Source organism: Lepisma saccharinum, chromosome 1 (genome assembly GCF_977018435.1).
Source record: "Lepisma saccharinum chromosome 1, izLepSacc3.1, whole genome shotgun sequence".
NCBI lineage: Eukaryota > Metazoa > Arthropoda > Insecta > Zygentoma > Lepismatidae > Lepisma > Lepisma saccharinum.
The window spans coordinates 102,746,808-102,768,182 of record NC_139229.1 but is presented as its reverse complement, the minus strand read 5'-3'; the positions used below and the strand labels follow the sequence as shown (position 1 = coordinate 102,768,182).

General features: G+C 38.7%; 2 protein-coding genes across 8 annotated transcripts in view; one reads left to right on the top strand and one right to left on the bottom strand.

Annotated features, from left to right (window-relative positions):
• LOC145998800 (uncharacterized) overlaps positions 1–21,375 on the top strand; it is a 321,949-nt gene that overhangs the window by 83,479 nt on the left and 217,095 nt on the right. The gene's annotated exons all lie outside the window — the stretch shown is intronic.
• LOC145998817 (uncharacterized) overlaps positions 1–21,375 on the bottom strand; it is a 189,890-nt gene that overhangs the window by 70,501 nt on the left and 98,014 nt on the right. For all 5 annotated transcript variants that reach the window (XM_083135471.1, XM_083135497.1, XM_083135479.1 and 2 more), the window contains one exon: positions 5,949–6,065. In XM_083135471.1, the coding sequence (XP_082991597.1) occupies positions 5,949–6,065 (117 nt within the window). The remainder of the gene's footprint in view (positions 1–5,948; positions 6,066–21,375) is intronic.

Here is a 21,375-nt window from a genome sequence, read left to right as displayed (position 1 = left end):
ATCACCTATAATTTCATTAGCATATGGGGTTAGTCTTGTTAAAAGAATGTTAGATAATATTTTATATGTTGTTGAGAGTAGAGAAATTCCACGGTAATTATTGCAGTTCATTTTATCACCTTTTTTAAACACAGGAACAATTATGGATTCTTTCCACTGTTGAGGGATTTCTTCTTTATTCCATATTAAACAAATTAATTTATGAATTTGACATATTAATGAATTTCCACCATATTTAATTAACTCAGCTGGTATTAAATCAATGCCAGGTGCTTTGTTATTCTTTAGCCTTTTAATAGCATCTTTAACTTCAGTCAAGTTAGGTTCTGGAACTAAAGGTTCTGCTGTGTGGACTTCATTTACTTCTGATTTATCTCCTACATGAACATTTAAAAGGTCATTAAAGTAGTTCTTCCATCTATTTAGAATATCGCTTGGGTCAGCTAGAAAATCACCGTCTTTATCTTTTATCAAGTTTACTTTAGGTTGCCACCCCTTTCTAAACTCATTTACACCTTTATATAAATCTCTGATATTTTTATTTTTGCGGTTTGTTTCAATTTCGTTAATTTTGCTTTTCAAGTAATCTCTTTTTTTATTTCTAAACGTGCGGTTAACTTCTCGCTTTATTCTATTATAATTGTTTAGATTTGTATCATCAGAGTTATTTAACCACCTAAGTCTAGCCTGATTTCTTATTTCTATTAGATTATGACATTCATTATCAAACCATGGCTTACTTTTTCTCGGTTTATGGTATCCTATACTTTCTTTAGCTGCTGATTCTATTACATTACGTATGTGCTCCCAATTCTTATTTACGTCTACTTCATTTATATTTTCATCATCATTTAAATCCTGCAAAACATCAAATCTATTTGACAGTTTAATTTGGTAATCTTTCTTAATTCTTTCATCAGTAAACTTTCCTGTATCAAATTTTAGAACTTTTAGATTTTGTTGCTTATGATTTATCACTGAGAGTCTTTCTCTTAATTTAGCAATTACTAAATAATGGTCACTGGCACAGTCAGCACCTCTATGTGTACGAACGTCAATTATACTAGTATGCCTTCTCTTATCAATGAGAATATGATCTATCTGATTATGAGTTTTACCATCTGGAGAAGACCAGGTATATTTATGGATATCTTTATGTTTAAAAGTGGTACTTTTCACAATTAAATTCTTTGAGGTTGCAAAAGTAATCAATCTTATACCATTATCATTACTTCATTCATGAAGACTTTCTTTACCAATCGTGGGTTTAAATGTCTCTTCTTTGCCAATCTGTGCATTACAGTCACCTAACAGAATTTTCATATCATACTTAGAAAATTTATCAAAGACCTGTTCTAACTCTGTATAAAAATCATCTTTAGTATTATCATCTTTATCTTCCGTTGGTGCATGTATGTTTATTAAAATCATTTTACACCACCTACCCTGTAAAACTGCATATGATATCCTATCATTAATAAATTCTACTGTTTTAAGAGCCGAGATAATTCTATTATTTATGAAAAAGCCTGTTCCAAAATTATGATTTTCAGTACCACCATAGAAAAAAGTATAATTTTTATTTTTACAATTCCCTTCTCCTGGCCACCTAACTTCCTGGACAGCTACTACATCTAATTTATACTTAACTATCTCATTAACTGTACACTGAAATGCCCCAGGCCGGTAAAGGCTCAGAACATTCCAGGTGCCTAATTTAATATCCTTATTCCTAACGTAGATCTTATCCTTAGTCCAGGGACCTCCCAAAGTAGTCCCCACCCGGAGATCCGAACGGGGGACTATTTTACTTCCGGAATATTTTACCTTGGGAACATCCATGGCCTTATATTGCTGTTTCTTGACATTTTTTTTTACAGTGCAGAGTTGTCAGCTCTACGCCTAACCCCCAATATGAATGGAGGATTCTTTCATGGAATCTCAAACACATAAAACACACATCTGTGTCATCTGAGCTTCTCCCGCTCCATAACCCTCATTAGCAGCAGCAGTATTAACCAAAAAATTACCATCTCTTCTTCATATTTACTGTTGAGTTTGAACACTTTGGGGCTCCCGTCAGATGTGCTTTTGCATCATGTATCTTTACAGTTCACGAACAGTGTTATATTCAAAAGTTTTACAAAATGCTCTGTTTTCCTACATTCGTTAACAAGAAATGCAATTAGAGTTTTTTTATTCTTTGTGTGACTTAGGAATTTACTTCACTTTCGGACGTTCTAGACATTTCATTGTAAGTATCATTGGATACTTACTTCCGCAAAGCAATGGACAAGGCTGACAGACCTCACCAGAGTTTGACTCCTCTTCTTTTACTCTCTGAATAAGAGCCATACCATCAATCGCCGTGGCTGAATTTCCAGATACTTCCTCAGGGGGGAAGTATGTCTCTAAACCACACGATAATGGTTCTAGAAGAAAGCCCATTTGAAGATTCCGATTCTGTGCTGTCACAATAATTCGATCAAATAGTGCATTGTCTGATAATTGACCTGCCATTACTATCCACTGCCTTCTTCTTGTATCAAGAGAGGAACAGAAAAACTAGACGAAAACCATGTACAGCCGATGTTTATGCAACTCAAAGAACATTCAGAGAACAGATACAGTAGAGTATGGATGAGTACAGGTAACAGAAAGACCCTACAGTCGCTTGAACCAATGCTCACATGATGTGTGTCACCATAGAGCAATGTGTGTATCAATATAACAGCTCAGAAACGGACAGGGTCACAGCAGTAACTAACCCTTAGTATGGTGTGTGATCTCGAACGGCTAACACCGCTGCACATCTGTATGGCCGGACTCGATGACCTGAACGAAGAGAGGTTGGGGGAGTCCTCACCACTCTTCACTTCGGGCAATTTCAGCTCTGGAAGAGTTGAGAGAGGTGCCATCCTACCTAGAATGCGTCTGCCAAGTGCAACCAAAACATTATCTATGGAATTTAAGTCCAGTTATCATGCTAGCCACTCCATACTCTATATTCCCTCGTTCTCCAGCACGTTGTAGAACAGAACTCTGCGAGGACGAGCATTATTGCCTATGAAAAGCAAACGATCATCTATTGCATCTGCGCACGGCATTGCAAGAGGTCTGAGGTACTCGTCCCCATTTCTAAGGGCGGTCAAACTGTCATTTTGGATGACGTGGAGGTCCGTACGTCCCACAATTTTGATTCCAGCCCCCACCATCAGGCCACCGCCTCCATTTTAGAATGTTTCTTGCACAAAAGTAGGGTTATATCGTGTTCCACATTCCCTCCAGATCAGGCACGTATATTGTAAGGTTGGAGGCTGAACCGCGACTCATCGGAGAACACCGCTCAACCCCATTCATTGTGGCCCCAATTGCGATGTTCCTCAGCCAAGTTTCTACGGACTGAAAGCTGTACAGTAATGGAATACGCACCACGAGTCTATATGCATAGAGGCCATCTTTAAGAAGGCGATTGCAGACAGTTTGAGATGACACCTGCGCCCTATTGCTATGAGAATGGCATGTTGTAGTTTCGTTGCATTCTGTCGTCTGTTCAATCTTCTTGTTGTTGTTGCTCGCGGACGGCTTTGACTTTGCCTTCGTCGCACATTTCCCGTTGTTTGGAACCGAATATACAGGCGAGAAATGGCATTGAGACACTCCAAGGGCTACAGATACCTCTCGCTGTCTGTCCAGCTTCCATCCTTCCTATGGCTCTCCACGCCATTGATTTAGGTAAATTGCACTTTAGAGGCATTGTACCACTTGCCCACGTTCCTCAATGAACTCTTACACTGTCCTTGGACTGCTACTGTCATTCTCATAGCTGCACACTTCAGTTGTTAATTCAGATATATCGGCATTAATGATGGGAAAATAGCCAATTGAATCCAGTAATGGTGTTAAATCCCATTCAACTTGTCAATTAAATTATTAAAATATTCACATATTTTAATTAGTGTAATTATTAGAATCTTAATTATTATCACTATTATTATTAATTTAGATCAGAATTACTGTAATTGTCATTTCTAATAGTAAAAGTGTAAATATTAAAAATTATCAAAACTTTCGATTTAAATCAAGGTATCTGGGGAGTGGAGTGATAACACACAGAAGGCAAAGAGTTATGACATGCTATCACATATTTTCCATCTCTAGGCATCCCAACCTTACCAACAAATCATATTAGAACCCGTCCCCCCGATTGGTACCGACAACTTGCGTGGCTCAAGGCCTACTGATAATAAAGTAAACTTCAAAATATAGAATTCTGAAAAAGAAAGTTTTAATTTCGAATTATGACTTTGAGGGAGATACTATACGATGTTCTTATATTTAAACTCTTGTCAAACCGTCCAATGCAGAATATTCACTAAATTACACGAGTCAGTATCGAATATGCCTCCCATTACGCATGAAAGCTTGCTTCACTCTCGTGCACAGAGTCATTACCGCAAGTCGGCAAAAATTGATGAAATTAAATGTAATTTAAATTAAATTGAAATCAAATTATGTTAACGTGGAAATCTGAAACGTGTAATTTTTGCTCGAATAAAACGAACCACTTCAATGCGGGCGTTAATTGGTGTTGGGAGTTTGAGGTACACCAGCAATACTAATTGAACCGTAAAAACCGACTATTACTGCATAAACAATTAATAATGCTATATGGTTAATAGGGAGTGTATTTTTCTTAGGCGTCAATTAGCATCTGCTGGTCTCCGTGGTCCCAGATTCGAAACATGGCCAGGCATAGATACATCACTTGTTTGTCCTGTCTATTTCATAAGTTCATCATTCATCTCCATCCTCGCGATTAAATCAAGAGGCAGAATTTTTTTGGCACGAGATGCTAATTTGTTTCTGCCTTTAACCGTGACGAAATTTAATCAGAAAATGAAATTTGTGTTACAAAAAATACATATTTTCTCCAATCTTGTAAAATATGTTTTCAGATAAATCGGTTTTATAGTCAAAGGTCTATGTATTTTCTTCCTTTTATATATTTTAACATAACCCAAATTAGATGGAAATGCATTGGTATAGTATGAAAAATGAGTTTTGTGAGTGTACTGTAGATTACTTGGGTTTATATACCGGTATGTCGTTCTCCTTTTGTATTTCATTTTTAAATTTTATATTTTAGGTATGGGTGTTTACGTTTGTGCTCATGATTTGGCAGGCATTTTTTGTTCCCTTTCATTTGAGTTTTTAAAACATTTTGTTATATATGGATGGGTGTGTTTGTGTGACTACGATATTATATTCATGAATATTCTTGGTTCACAGCTAAAAGATGCTTGAGTGAAAACGGCCTATGTTTTAACTCTGCAATTGCAAGTAAAGAAATAAGCAAACAAAGATGAAAATTCAAGATTTGATTGATACTGATCCGTTCAATATTAATTTTGAGTTTGTGTGTACATATAAACTCTATAGGTATATCTGTGTGTGTAGTACAACTCGGTTTATACTCATTTGCAAGAGAATGTTCCAAAAATATTCCAATAATTTCAAGTCATGTTTTAATGATTCCGTAACAATGACAGTTTGCTTCTGACCTACGCTCCTTAAATGATCATGTCTGTTACAAGAAATAATTTGAAATTATAATGTCAGGATGGGGTACTCTTCTTTGTGGCTACTCTGACCCTGTAAGTATTTTCCCTTGTGGACAAAATATAACTTAGTTCTTGATATTTGTATAGGGCCTACTTGTGATGACGTCATAAGATGTTAACATACCTACATCTATATACACCTTGGAGTTCCGATTACTAACCTTGAATTACGATGTTTTTATCGTTTGAATAATAAAGTAAGCAGCATGAATTAATGTTGTTGAAAGGTGATGTGTTGTATTGTGAAATGTGAGGTTTAGCACAAGAATTACGTCCTGTGAGAGTCGTGGTAGAAATACGTAAGTATAAGGCTTTTGCACTCACCGTACACGTCATTCCGGGTAAATGTATTATCACTGGATCCTCCGGCCACGTCTTCGGAATGTAAAAATAGAACTCCCAGATGCGTTCGTTGAGGAATGTCTTCACTGTCTGTTGAAACTGTAAAGAAGAAAGACATGTCTCAGTTGGCCTCAAAATTTAAATTCAAACAATAACACTGAATTACTCTACAGTGTTGTTTAATGTAAATAAGGTTCCTCATTTGTACTGTACTATTCAGGGACATACAAAGAGGGGAGGAGATAACGGTTATAGCCTTTTCTTTCAAACGTAGAATTGACAAATTAAAATTTAAGGAACAGCCTGGGAACCCCATAAGTAAACATTTGAAAAGGAAGAAGCAACAAAGTTTTCAAAACTGCCAGAGTTCTATACTTATAGCTGAAAGGTAATATATTTCAAATGCAGTGAACATAAATTAACTAATAGCATCCATAAAACACTTCCCTAAATTTATTTCCAGAAATCTTGCATACAGAATTGGCTGGCTCACGTTAAGTGGTCGACTTTCAATCTCGCCATCGAAGTTCCCGGGTTCAAATTCCGCCTTGGGCATGGTTGTTCTTTGTCTGTGTCTTTTATCAAGTGAATATATTCATCACTCATCCTAATAGTCGCGATTAACCAAAAGTAGAAGGAAAGTAACATAAATACCAGATATAAATACATACAGGATTGTTCGAAATATTTATGAGCAACCTAATTTCACACTGAAACTGAGTGTCAAGTTGCAAATTTATAAGCTGTAAAGATATAAAATACAAAAGATCTTAAATAACCTTGTACTTGAAAGCATTACGATCCTCGGTATGTATTAAGTACCAGGTTTTCATTCTTCCAAAATAAATCCTTCGTACCCGATTGGAACAATAGTAGGTAGAAGTAGCCGTGACCTTCGTTAAATATACCATCTCTGCATCCCTCTGAGGTGGCCAAGGGAGCATGAAGGCCAAACAAGAATACTGTATTGCGATTAGGTGAAGTTAAAATTTACTAGTAACTTTTCATGGAAAATAGATGAGTTGTGTAACTCAGCTTCATTTTTATCAGTTCTCCAAGCTCCTAAAAATGCAAGAATTTAATTATGTATAGTCCTGGCTCCGCAATATATCACGTTAAAATTTCCTTCAGGCCGGTCTTCCTTTGGAACATAGATTCGAGCGAATGATGAAGTTGTGATGAAGATGCGCGAATGAAAACTTGCGTATAGCGTGCCCTTTGCCCACTTATTCGGACAAATCCGTCATCTTCCCAATAGATTTCAAATAAACTCTTAGTTTGCAAAGTTATCATCTTCACGTTCTAACTTGTAATAGAACGCCAATATTTTATTTAGTTCTTACAAATTCTTTAAAAGCCTTTAAAAGAACTGAAGTAACAGATTCATTTTCATTTCTCACCTTATCATTTCCTTCTTTCTGTTTCGATTGCATAAATCACCCAGTTGAGAAATTGCTTTAGGTTGTAATACTGTTGTGGCGTGAGATTGAGAAAGAGGGTGGTAGCGGTCGGCGCGAAAGTATACGATGTACTTCATTGTTGTCATGTTGTGTAGCGGAGTGTTTAGCGCAGCACGCTACAACGCCAGTGGTCCCGGATTCGATTCATAGGCAAGGCAAGGCATCAATTCCATGATGTCATCACTCATACTCATTGCAGCGATTAGCGAAAAGTGACAGAAAAGGGACGCTAAATAGCAAAATTCAATTCAAATCAAATCAAATCAAATCAAACTCAAACTCTAGAAGGCCCATACGCAAATTCTTGTCGACGTCCTTCGGCCTGCGAACCTTGTTAAGTACTGCCTTAGAAGCAGTTCGCGCGGAAAATGCTTTCAAATGCAAGGCGACTCAAGACTTATTCCAAGGTGCACCACACATGTTAGGACAGAGATGATCAAACGCATCGATTTTATATTCTCCCCCACACCTGAGCCTGCGTTGGGGCACACCAAAATAGGACTCTTGCGGTAACAACATTTGCTGTTCTTCATTCCATCCCACCTAAAGATAGTCCGAAGCTGGTACGTCTGAGAAGTTGCGGGTGTGCGCGTGGCCTCACACAAATACGGAATAATCAAGTAAACAGGAGCCCCTACGAGACAGCGGGGGTTAGCCACCCCCTTAGAATTTCACGGAACCGCTGGCCGTAACAGTTGCGTGTTCTTACAGTGTTATTGCTATCCTTGCATAAAAACGCAGAGACATTCTACTCTGTTTCGAACAAAATGTCTTTCGAGCCGGACTCCATCTCTGCAGCCGAAAAGAAAGCTCACCGAGGGAACCAGGATCCAGGTCAGTTACAGAAATAATGCATGCGTTGAGTCGGAGTTCTTTTTTTTTGTAGGGGCGGAGGAAGGGGGGTATTGATTCCTCCCCCCATTGCCAAAGGTTCTCTTGGTGGACGTCTGCAATGGACGCTTCCACTGCGACAAAGGCATGCTTCCACTTCTCGACCACCTTATGGTACAGTCACACGAAGAACTGGTCGCAAACTCCTAAGGTGTTTGCTACCCAACAGTGCACAAGGGCATAATAAGTTGCATAGCTTTCAGCAAACGACGTTGAATGTCTTCTTTCTAGACGAGAAAATGATATGCCAAGACGTAGTGGACGGTTGAATTACCTTGACAGAATAGAAGCTACTTAAAGTTATGAATATGATCCCCCCCAAAAATACCCGCGAAATTAATGTCAATAATAAAGCATGAAAAATTGGCAATATGCATGTGTAATATTTTTTTAATATTTTTCCTGGAATTTCTTACAAATGTCTCTAACATATTTCACAATAATTTTCATCCATGCAGCAACTGTAATTTCTGAACTATTAGAAAGTTACATCGCATTAAACATGGGCAGACAAGAGAACTAAACTAATAAGCAAGCTAGTGTTTGTTACTTCTTTTATATTATTTCATAAAACTATGTCTCTATACGTGTAGTGGTTTCTAACATCTAGAAAGTTTTTATGGACGGTGTACTCTACACGAGATTCGCTTATTAGCGTCCAAAATAGAGGCAGAAAAGTGATTCAAGACGAAAAAAAAACCAGAACAGATTGTCCCAGTTGTAGATTTAGACGCCACAACCTAATTAGACTGCAATAGTTGTTTTCACAGAGCATTATAAGAAACTAGCTGATTACCCGGCGTTGCCCGGGTATTTATTTATTCCAATCTTCTATTAGACAGGAAAATAATGAATTCTAATTATAGTGTAAAATGTAACTAATTTTATTTACAGGTATTTAAAAGTATAAGTACAGTAGCCTATACAAATTATAAAGTAAGATCTTTTACAAATTCACTATGATATTAATTTAACTGAAAACTTGATTATAAACAACATTTTTAGTTTCATCTCCAGGAGCAAGAATAAATAAATTGAACGGCATTGGGACTGTCACTATTCATCTTAGCGACACCGAAAACTATGGAATCCACACTAATATCGGTCGTTTTCGATTATTTTTACATGTCACTCCTTCACACCCCACCCCTAGGGGTATCAGGAGTGTCTTACCCCCACAGTATTTCTTTCCAGATCGTAAATGATTTGTGTATGAAGTTTAGTTGAAATCGCTCCAGGCGTTCGAGAGTTATGCCGGAACAAACATACATATATACATACGTAGCTACATACATCCATTATTATATATATATATATATATATATATATATATATAGATATAGATAGATAGATAGATAGATAAACGGTGGCTTTCAAGCTACTAAAATAGGAACAACTTCTCCCATGTATTTCCCCTCCATAGTTTTTTTTTTTGGATCTGTCACAACCATCAACAAAAAGAACAGAATAATTTGGAAAATTAGAATGACGAAACTCAAGAACAAGTGTCAATAAGATAGATTAGAGATAATATAATATAAGTTTTATTCACCCATTCTGTGTATGCATAACAGTGGAGGAGAACCAGTGAGGATATTCGCAGCTCGAATTTCAACCAGATGAAAGTGTACCGACCGAGGAACAAATTTGCATTCTGAATTGATGCTGAATTAAAAATCAAGGTTTACACGATCTGCTCAAAGACAATGATTCAAAGGACGCCGCCTCTCTCGAATTCGACCTGGGAATTTATTGAAATGTTAACAAGCACACGCGCTCTTTTCAGCGTTCATTAAGCACGAGAGAAGTGGGGATGGGAGGGGAGACTGCGTGTGGAGTGTTGTGGGAATTTTTTACAAAAAAGAGAGAAAAAGGAGGAGAAGTATTCGGTCGCTACGTAACCGTGTGCCGTACATTCAAGGAGTTAACAAGAATGAAAATATCGCCGAGGGATTTAAGAAACTCAACATCAGCCGCGTGCCTATCAGTGGCGTAGAATATATATTTTGTTTGGGTGGACGAATTATTTTCAAATGGGCTCCTTTTCGGTAGTGATCATGGGAGTCGAAACTTTGGACCGGTCCCCAGAAAAAGAGCCCAACCCTCTTGAATTTCATTATCTTTGACATCTGAATAATATCAAAAATAATGTGTCTCTTTGAAGTTATCCACACTGAAAAAAAAGCACTGGTATCTTTAACATGCAGTAAGTCGCCCCTGAGCTCCACACACATACCGGTTGGACCCTCCTCTCCCGACGCCAATGCTGACACTTGCAGTGCGCTTATTTTTTGTAGTTTCTCCACCATATTCTTTATAGCAGGCTTTCTGTCCAAATATCTCACCTTCCTATTATTTTTCCATAGTCCTCTCAAAGTTGCAAAAGGAACCGTCACACGATTCTACCCTTCATATTAGCACTGCAGAATAAAGGGTAATCCTACACAGCCGTTTTTACAGTTGGATTATTTTCGCATCTCAAGCTGATCACGCGAACCTATCTAGCGAGCCTACCAACACTTTATAGCGTGAACAAGAGGTTAGCGATTGGTGCTGGGTTAAGATTACGTCAGCGGCTCGCTTCTTGATTGGAGGCTTCGGGAGTTATGACTCGCTCCCCGTCTGCAAATGCACAACAGCCAGAAATGTTTCGAACGTAATCTCACTTTCCAGCGAGCCTACCTACAGTGCAGCGAATGAGCTAGAGTGGTAGCGATAGGTGCTGGCATGAGATGACGTCATAGGCTCGAGAGTTATGACTCGCTCCCAAGCTGCGAATCCATAACAGCCGGATATATTACGAAAATAGTCTCCCTGTAACATCACTGTCTTAACCGTTCTATGAACCTTGGTACACTAGGCCATTGCAGGGTTCTTCAGTGCTACATGCTTAAAATTATATTCCAATGCTTCGTATTCTGGAGGTTTCAATTTTTGTGTTTGGAAAGAATGCATAAATATTACCAGACAAATTGTTCTTAGCTATTTTCATTCATTTCTCTCGTATATAATAAATGTCTTTGAGAAATTGGATTGTACACCGAACAGCAAAAGTAATAGGCGAATTGTTCTTCACTATTTTCATTCAGTCTGCTCTCCACAACGTGATGATCATTAATTGAAATAAAACGTCAATAAGCAGAGGATAATATCTGCTTCACATCAATTCCATATTTAAATACAACATTTTTCTCGTAGGAAGTAGAATCAAAGACAATGAAAATAGCAATGGACAATTTACGTTCTATTATTTTTGCCGGTGGCTGTACTAGTTCAATAGTTTGCAACTGTTTTGTTGGCTACTTGTTTCAGTTCTTGAATCTCGCATTGTTTAAAACCAAGTGGATGAACACTGTGGGGGAAAATGTGCCTGACAATATTTAGACATCCCACTCTCCTACTGTAAAACAACGGACTTCATTGTCGCACTAATCCGGTCGATCTACATTATATTTAGCTGTTGTCTCAAGTCCACTTGAATGAAATTTACGTCAGTGTTCCAATAGGAGAATCAATTCAAATATTGTACTTTCACTTCTTTTATTTTTATATGGAAGCTTTCGCTTATCTATCTTCTCGTGGACGGTTGCCAATGTGTGCTTTCCTCCAGCTGATCAAATACCTCGTTCATTGAGAATGTGTGCGCAGTACTTAGGGTATTTATAGGTTCCGTAGCTGCTTTCAATTGTGTGAAAATACCTTCGACGAATTTCAGTTGTTTCGGTGTTTCAACTTGTTGTAGTTGTGGTGAAGGAACTTTTGTCATCACCAGGACCTAAAAATTGATGGAGTCGTTTTTTTTCTTTTTTTGAGACCATGAAGACAATTTTAAGGGCATTTAAGGGCATTTTGCTTTAGATAGAAATAGAAAATATTGTTCCTAATTTGCATTTTTTGTTGTTTATGGTTCTTTGGTCATTTATTAGTAAAGTAAAACCTCGTTAATCCAGACTTCGCTTAATATAATAATAATAATAATAATAATAATAATAAAGCAGAATGCAAGGTTTTAAGTCCGTCGGGCTCATCATAATATAGGTATCGCGTATGTACGTACTGCATTGTATGAATAATATTGCTTTACATTTTACTGTACAGTATAGTGTATTTAGGCCTATGCCCTTTAAATACACCATAATAAACATGTTGTTGCTTTAAAAGGAGTTTTAATGTACTTTCTACCGTTCTTTTAGGTTATTTCAGATAAACCGGTCAACTTATCCCCCCATTAGTCCGGATTAACGAGGTTTTACTGTATTTTCTTAGAAATCTTAATTGCATCTTTATCGTTTATAAGGTTTATGTATTCCATATTACTCTCATATGGTTGTCTTTAACGTTCAAGAGAAAATAATTCATTTTCTGAAAACCGACCATTTTGCGGTTCGTTGCATGCAGAATAGTAGGCTACAATTTGCTCCAAAAATAGCCGTACGTCGACAGTCCAGCCATTAAAAATGGTTGCTACTTGGGATTTCTTCGCTCTAGAAGGATGCTGTTTCTTTTACACAGGAAGTAAACAACTTCTAAGAATTTATTTCGACTAAACTATGGAATACGACAATGATATTTGTCGTGTATAATTTAGTAACACTTCGTTTCTATGAATGACTACAAGTGTTCAATGTGGCTTCCACCACATACGCGACACACATCCCATCGAAATTCTAGTTCGGGGTGTAAGGGGTGCTCCTTCCACGTAGTGCACCCAATAGTCAACCTCACTTCCACGTAGTACACCCTGAACTGCAGACTAACGAGGCTCTGGCGACTGGCCCCACGGCCAGTATAATCCTGTGTTTTGTCCTTATTTGTGCTGAGCGCCCTTTTTAGCCTCAGCTTTTAACCAAGGTAAGGAAATTTTAGTTTTCAGACACGCTTTTATTTTTGTTATGATAAGGGGCTGGACCCCGTATAGTGTGACGGGTGCAAAATAGCCTCAGTGCTGACGTACCCAAAAAAATGTTAATTCAAATTCAAAATTCTAGTTCTTGCCACACTTTTCCCAAGAACTCCTCGTCGACCAAAGCAAGGGCGTTTCTTATTCTCTCCTTTAGCTGTAGCACTTTCTGCGGCACAGGTGCGCATAGACTTTGTCTTTCACAAAGCACCAAATGCAGAAGTCTATGGGTGAAAGGTCTGGGAACTTTTGACACGCAGCCTGTTTTTTCTGCACCTGTGATAGTCGCCATTTTCTTTCACACTACACCAGTCCCACAATGACTGTGTTTACAAAAATCTTGCGCATAAAACAAAACTTGAAGGTTTGCTCATTGTTATACAACAAACCTCATTGTTGGTTTTCATATATTTTAAAAATAATAAACCTGATAAGTTGTTTACTCTATTATGACACACGCTGTATAATTCCTTTGGAATAGTTCTAAATCATAATCGCACTGCACTAATTTACTCTTTATTGTATAACTATACTATGAAGTTTAGTAACTCTTTTTGTAATTTTTAAAAAGTGAGGTAACGCAAAAAATATGCATGATACACAGGCAATGGAGCAATTAGAGCTACAAATAAATCATTGACAACAATGGTGCTGGCACACAGCTACATCATGGCTCTATGTCAACACGGGGAGGGTAATGAGAAGCAGAGACATCTACTGGCAAATTGAGGGACCTGCAAATAATATCTTGCTTGACGAGGACATGATTACCATCATTATTAACCAGGGGGTGATTTCCGTGCAAACACGCAATGAGAGAGACAACTCTCCAAGTCCTCGCGGTTTGTTTGTTGTAAACAGCTGTCAGCTCTGTTTGTTTTCAACAGTTTCATGTTTTATCATTAATAAATATGGCTGAAAAACGATTCCCTGACAAGAAGCCTGACTTTCTTCCTAGTAGTTCCATACCAATCTCCAATTGATACATGGTTTGTTCCGAATCGAAGTGTGTGGTTTTATTTTGCTTGACACTATTTACCGAAAATAGTATATTTTAAAATATACAGTATTAAATGAAGGGCTCGGGTGTAAAACATGGCAAGTGACATTTTGGTAATTTTGGAGTAAAATGTGCCATCCTTCAATTTTCGAGTGAAATTGCCATGTCGTACAATTTGCATTGGACTCAGTGAAGCCTTCTGAAATTGGTAAACACAACACCAAAACAATTTATCTACAGTAAAGTTTGTAATAACCAGTGTTCGGAAAGTTACTTTTAAAATAGTAACTAGTTAAAGTTAAAGTTACTTGCTTAAAAAAGTAACAGTTACAGGTACTAATTTTAAAAAGTAACTCAGTTACAGTTACCTGTACTTCAAAAGTAACTAAGTTACTTTTCCAGTTATTTTTCTGCTGAAAATTTTCTTGCAACCAAATTACACAAATCGATCATTAATTGTAATAAAATATTTTGTGAAGACTTGCATGTATTTTACTTATGTTGCTGGTACATAATATAAGTCTTCGTATGTTTATATTTATTACAAAATAAAGTGCTCTCCTGTGTTTGCGCCACGCCATGAACGCGTATAGGGGCTGTGGAGTTGGGCCCACACTTTCTTGATCACGGCTGAAGGTGTAGGTGATGTGATTAGCAACATGCCTCTGCCCGCCATTACCTCCCCCCCCCAAGAGGTTCCTCCCTTTATACGACACTGGGTGGGCGCCGGAGCCGTTTCAACAGGTGGAAATAATCCCGTTTCTCCCCAGCCGGGGATCATGGTAGTCAGACACCCTAACGACTTTTTTTTAAAGGAGTGCCCCTATGCGGAAGTATCCCCTATTATTAACATTTTCTCAATTTTCTCTGTTTTCTGTATTCTCATTTGGACACAAACATCCATGTCTGAACCGAACTAGAACCCGAGACCCCTGGCATATAGTGGGCCACGGAGGTCGACTGAGCTACCGCGACTCATACATTTATATTTATTATCGTTGTTGTACTTAAGGAATTCCCATTGAAAATGGGGGAGGGGAAGGTTCTAGAAACTGTATAGAAATAGCATGATTTTGCACCATCTAACATACTGGTTCCTCTCATTCGCTGCTCACGTATGTGTGTCTGTGTGTCCGCTAGAGGGTTGCAGAGGTGTATCTCGACAATTTACGGGAGTCGAACCACATTTCCGCTTTACTAGTCATTTAACTTCAAAATAAGTTTTGCACATACATTTTTTTTAAAATATGGAATATCATTTTTTTAAATGGTTGACAAAAAAAATGCTGATTTAAGTTTGCAACCTGACAAATAAAAATGATTTCAAGGCCACTTTACAATCAGAACAGCTGCTGTGACTAGGCCTACAGGTTAAAGTGAGATTTCACACTCCCACCAAAAAACCTATTTTACACAAGTCGATAGCAATAAGCACAACAATATCTCTCATTACTGTATACAAAATTTCATAATTCATTTTTGTTTTGGAACTGATCAAGAGAATGAATTCAATATGGATTCCTCTGTATTTTAGTAATTATATTTGTTCGCTAATGCTACTTGAGAACGTATGCCGGAACCGAAAAATAATTCTAACAAAAAACACCACCTTCCAACTGGCCTCGTGTTTTAATTCAGTGATGTTGAAAGATTATGTATGAGCTTCAACACATTATCCATTTACAAAGTTACAGAGTTCCACTGTATAGAGTGTGTTTGTGTGCTTAGAGAGAGAGAGAGAGAGAGAGAGAGATAGATAGATAGATAGATAGATAGATCACTCACGTAGAATATATTCTAATAAGGGAGGTCTGTTGCGCATAAAGGGTGTGTCAGAGAGAAATTTCTTGTACAATTTTAAGTTTTTATGAACCAGCAAAAGATAAAAATGATAATGTAGTAGTAGCCTATAATTGTGCGTTATCAATGAAGGTGAAAATGGCATTTTAAACTTACCCCTTCAGTTCTCTCTGAGACGATTAGATAAACAAGCGAGAATGATGGCTAGGGTCTTCTTGATTCGTTCGTTTGTCACTTGAATGTTGTAATTCACTGTTGTATCAATAACAATGGTGAGATCTTTCATATCTGTCATTTCAAGAAAATGGGTTCTCATTTACATCTTAAACGAAAAGCACTTTCCAAAATATATTACTTTTTCAAAATTTCCAGAAATGCTGAGTTATCGTAAATAAGCTAATTCTAACTGGAAATATTTTCACTTCCATTTTTAAATTATCAGAAACTGAGATAAACGAAATCACGTGGAGACAATTACATTGTTGTTATAAGGTCACAGACGAACACCACAGAGGAACAAACTGCAAAAACAAGAGACACTTCACAGCACACAACTGACAATTGCAAACTGTCAGCAATAGGAAGGAATTTTCCTCCTAGAAGCTTATCTTCCCGCTTCTGGGAAATCCATCCCTCTTCCGAGGTATGCATATCGCATAACTGACCTTTGAATATTTTAGTGCAGTTGAAGGGGAAATGTAACAGTTAAAGGAGAAATTAATTGTTTGATTAATCAATTGAAAAAAAATGAAAGCAAATTAAAAAAAGAAAATCAAATTAGACGTCGACGTTGCCTGGTTCCTCCTAGCGTACAGGTGTAAATTACATTAAGATTTGACACACACAGGAAATTACGCTGGGAGGAACCAGACAAGGTCGACGACTACAGTGTTTCAAAGGCAAAATATCCTATTGCGGTAGCAACGACAGACAATTGAACACAAATAAAACAGCTACAGTTGGTAAAGCAATGACACGGGTTTGAGTACTTGCCGAGCCTTCATTTTACGCTGAAATTTCTATACTCTGTCTCGGAAATCTTTGGAGCAAGCGAACGAAAACAAGTCTGCGCATATAGTGACTCGAGACGGCTCGACCAATGAACTCTTGAGAGGGCAAGTGAGTGCAGCTAACAGCTGCTAGGATCAGCGCGTACTGCTTGGCTCCGCTCACTAGCTTTCTCTTCTTCTCTACCGTTATGCGCGTCCTTGCTCCAGATATTCCCGGACCAGAGAATAACTTTCCTCCTGTAACATCCACGAACTTTCTTGGGAACGCTGCTGCTACAGACGGACTCTCCGGTTCGTCAACGGGGGCCCGACGTCTTCTCAATGTCAACCGACGCCAGGTATCGAACCGGTGTTCCGCGCAAAGATTCCCTATCTCAAGCAGGCCGTTATTCAAATGAAGGAACGCAACGCGTAAACGTAAGGGTCAATAGCAGACTCTATTGATTGTCCCTCGGCCGCCGACGCATTTTATCTCCCAGTCATCAACAGAGACCAGGTCATGGAGAGAGACACACACACACAGGTCACGCCACCAGATTCTGGCTCCGTGCCAACTTTGCCGCAGCCCCCGATTGCCCCCCGCCACTCCCCCCGCCCAACTCCCCACTTGCTGCAAACCGTCTGTCACGGACTGCTCAACAAAGGGTGGAGAGCTAATACGAGTGGGGGTGGCGGCGTCATTTGTATACAGAACGTGGAATAACCGTCTCCCCTCCTTTCAAAGGGGGATAACCTCCCCCTCCAAAAAAAAAAAGCCGCCCCGGAAACTAATCTCGCATATGAATATCAATCTCTACCTCCAAACTTTTCTTTGGTATTGCGGTAGGCAAAAAGGAGGAAATGGTACTTGAAGAAGCAAGCTGTTTTTTTCTCTAAAAACCTTCCGTTGTAGGCTTCAAAAAGGAAGCAGGCCCGGATTTTTATATGTGAAGGTTTATGGTTAGCCATCTCCTGAGAACTCCTTATATAAAATTTCAGTTGTAACTTTTAGGCCTAATTGTGCCGTTATCAGTGATGTGCGTCTATGCGTAAATAATTATAATCTGCATTTACATGTAGAAAATGTAGACTACGTAGTGCAATCAATGTAGATTATGTAGATACAGACAATGTAGACTATGCATGTAATACGTGCAGACACTTGCGTACGCAGGATTTTATTTCTGAGGGAGCTGAAAGTGTAAAGGTAGATAAAACGTAACTGTGTTCTAAGGGAAGGGGAATATACAATAAAATATTTCGTAATTACAATTTTAAACTTCGTTTTAAAAGTTGTTAAAGGATAAAAATGGTAATTGGGGCTAATTTTAAGGGAGGTGTTATGCACGTTAAACTGGCTTGTTTAATGCATACGAACCTTGAAGTAAGCGCGCAATGGAAGATTTCCGCTTATTTGCTATGGGGCAGCTATGCTATTCGAATGTACAGATATAACACTGTTCCAGATTATGCGAGTTTATTTACAAAATGTGCAAGCATAATTAGACTACATAAATAAAATTTGTTCGACGATAAACTCGCTGGAAGAAAAGCATTGTCTTCTCACTTAAGGCCAGTTTGATGGATATTCGTTTAGCTAATTAATAATGAACTAAATCTGTCTTTTGACTGTGAAGTCACATCTTCACGTAGTATAGATGGCAAAGATTATGAACAAAATATAATTGAGTGAGTGCGTGGAAGATCGGAACTTAAAACATTACGGAAAGTACTTCTACTTCTCCTCCATATCGTGCTTCCTCGGACACCTTCACAAAGTGTCTACCTTGAGGAAAACAACTTCCTCTCCCTGGGTCAGAATCCAAAATGCGCTGCCTGAAGGGCTGCGAGGTCGCACCGAGGCTTCCTTATTACGTCATTGCATAACAGATTCTATTGACCTCTGGTGGCAAAATTAATAATGATTCCATCAATCTGGCACAAATGAAACACAAATATAACAAGATGACGGCTCCGCGCGAACTACGGTCCATACACTTCCCCCTCCCCCATTTGAAATAAAAAACAAGGACCCATTGTCGGCGACACCCTCAAACAAATTATATTCAAACATTAATGAAAACTTAATAATGGAAGAATAATATTGGAAGTGTAAATAGTTTCTTGCCAGCCCTTATTGTTGATCGCAGACAGATGGTATACATGGTAGGTGTCGACTTTTCCATGTCTGTCGATTTTGGAGTAAGGCTTTATTATTAATACGGTCTCCCTTCTTCCATTTCACAATTGGAATCTCCAGGATATGTCCCACAGTTACCACATTGGTTTTTCCTGTGTTCTTTACTGCTTTCATTTCAAAATTATGATTTTCTCAAATTTTCGGGAGAGCTGTAGCCCCATCAGCTCCCCCTTCCGCACGTCAGTGCTTGCAGACAATGTAGATCGGGTGTAATAAGTGTAGATGCAGGCACGTAGTCTACGGCACGTTAGTCTGTTATAGTTTTGCGCTAGCTACGTTAACGACCGGCTGGCTTTGAAGTCCACTGAGCTCGCCCACCAGCTGCAACAATCACATTCAACGCACAGTGTTGCCACACATCTACTCTACGCCACCTTGTCCCTCCGCGCACAAGCCCCTTCCCACGGTCTCCACATTGAAGTTGCAAAGTACGGCAACAGCGTATCCGCAGTTATGTGACTGAGACTCCACGTGGAGTAGACGAGCAGAATGACAGCTGAGCCCTTTGGCTGAAGGTTGAGTGATTGGACGAAAACAACTCGCCCGCTATTTGTCTCCCCCCGCGTTAGTGGCGGCGGCTTTCTTCAGTTCTTCGACGTTAACGAAGCAAACGCGTGGACTTTTTTTTTTTTTTTAGCTATGTTGTTACACTTTTACTACATTTCAATTATCACTGTGTTGCTCTTTCTTCGCCAGTGAAAGCTTCTTTGAAGATAGAACCCGTGGCTGCATCCCCTCCCCCCAGGCCCTTTACATCCGAACCATATTTTCCAATCTTTTCCTTCACGATCTTTTAATTACGGAAAGAAAAATATTGGAGTCTATTGCCTCATGAACCTACCTGGGCACGCCACCGCTGTTTCCTCTGATTCACCAACGTTCCACAGTAACTGAGGAAATATCTATAGACTGGGCACTCTCTTAATTGTACCAAGGTCTTCTCTTTGAACATGAAAGGTAGGAGTTCGTCTTCTTGCCATCAGGGGGAGAGGCGGAGCTGTCCGTCGCTACTGAAACTGTCATCACGTGCTATTGAGGTGTTGTCAAGGGTCGAGTGGAGGGAGATAGCTCGGTCATTTGAGTGATTATGTTGCTTGTCTCCGACCCAGAAATTCCGAGAAAAGACTTTAGGAGAAGCTACCTTACGTCTCTCATGTTTCACTTCTCATAAGGAGCCGTATATTTAACAGTCTATTACATACCTGGCCGACAAGTAGGCAACGGAAAACCTGGTTGCCATTATATCCAGAACAGCATAAGTAACAATAATCTTAATTATTTATGTGACCGTTAATTTTATTCAAACTTTGGGATTTAACCAGGTGTGTACATTTTATTTTTGTTACTCTGGTAGCATCAAAGGTAGTTGATTGAGTATTGCCTCGTCGTCTTACTATTATTATAAAGACTAACGTTAACTTAAGAACGTACTTTATTGTACAACACGAAGTATAACAAGAACTCAAGAAGTTACAAGGAACGATCTTGGTTACAAGGACCGTTCACTGTCGGCCATGTTGCTGTTAACAGTGGTGTCAGTTCCTTCTGTCTGAAGGCATTGTTCAGTGCACATATATTACAAGTACTACATGGAACCGCTTTCGGTCGCTCGTAGTTCAGAGTCTCCCACGCTCGAGCGTTTTCAACGGAATATCATTTTAATGTGACAATAATCGTAGACACTCTACATGTAAAATATCCGTCCTTGCAGTTTCAGCCCAGAATCATCTATCTCATTTTCATATATCACTGTATTTGCCATATTTGAGAGCCCACTACCACAGACAAATGACGGTTATACGTGTACTACTGGGTTTCGAGCGTATGCCGCTCGTTTTGCCTGATCGAGTGTTATTCGCTCGAGCGAAGAAGCTCTAGATTCCGTACGCTATCTAGCGTCGCCCGTGCGAACTATTTGGTGCTCGAGCGAAATACTATCTGCAGCACTATAGTAGTTGACACTGGTGAACGGACGCGACTTTGAGGTGCTTCTTTTCTAGCCATGCAAGTGATATGTTATTCATTTGTTGATGATAGAAATGCAGACTGTGAAGAGAGTGTTCATCAACGTTGAAAAAGCTTAAAATAAGAATGAATCAAAACGTACATTATAAGGGTGAATAAATCTTAAGAAGCCATGACGGCAATCCCGTATTAAAAATGAACAAA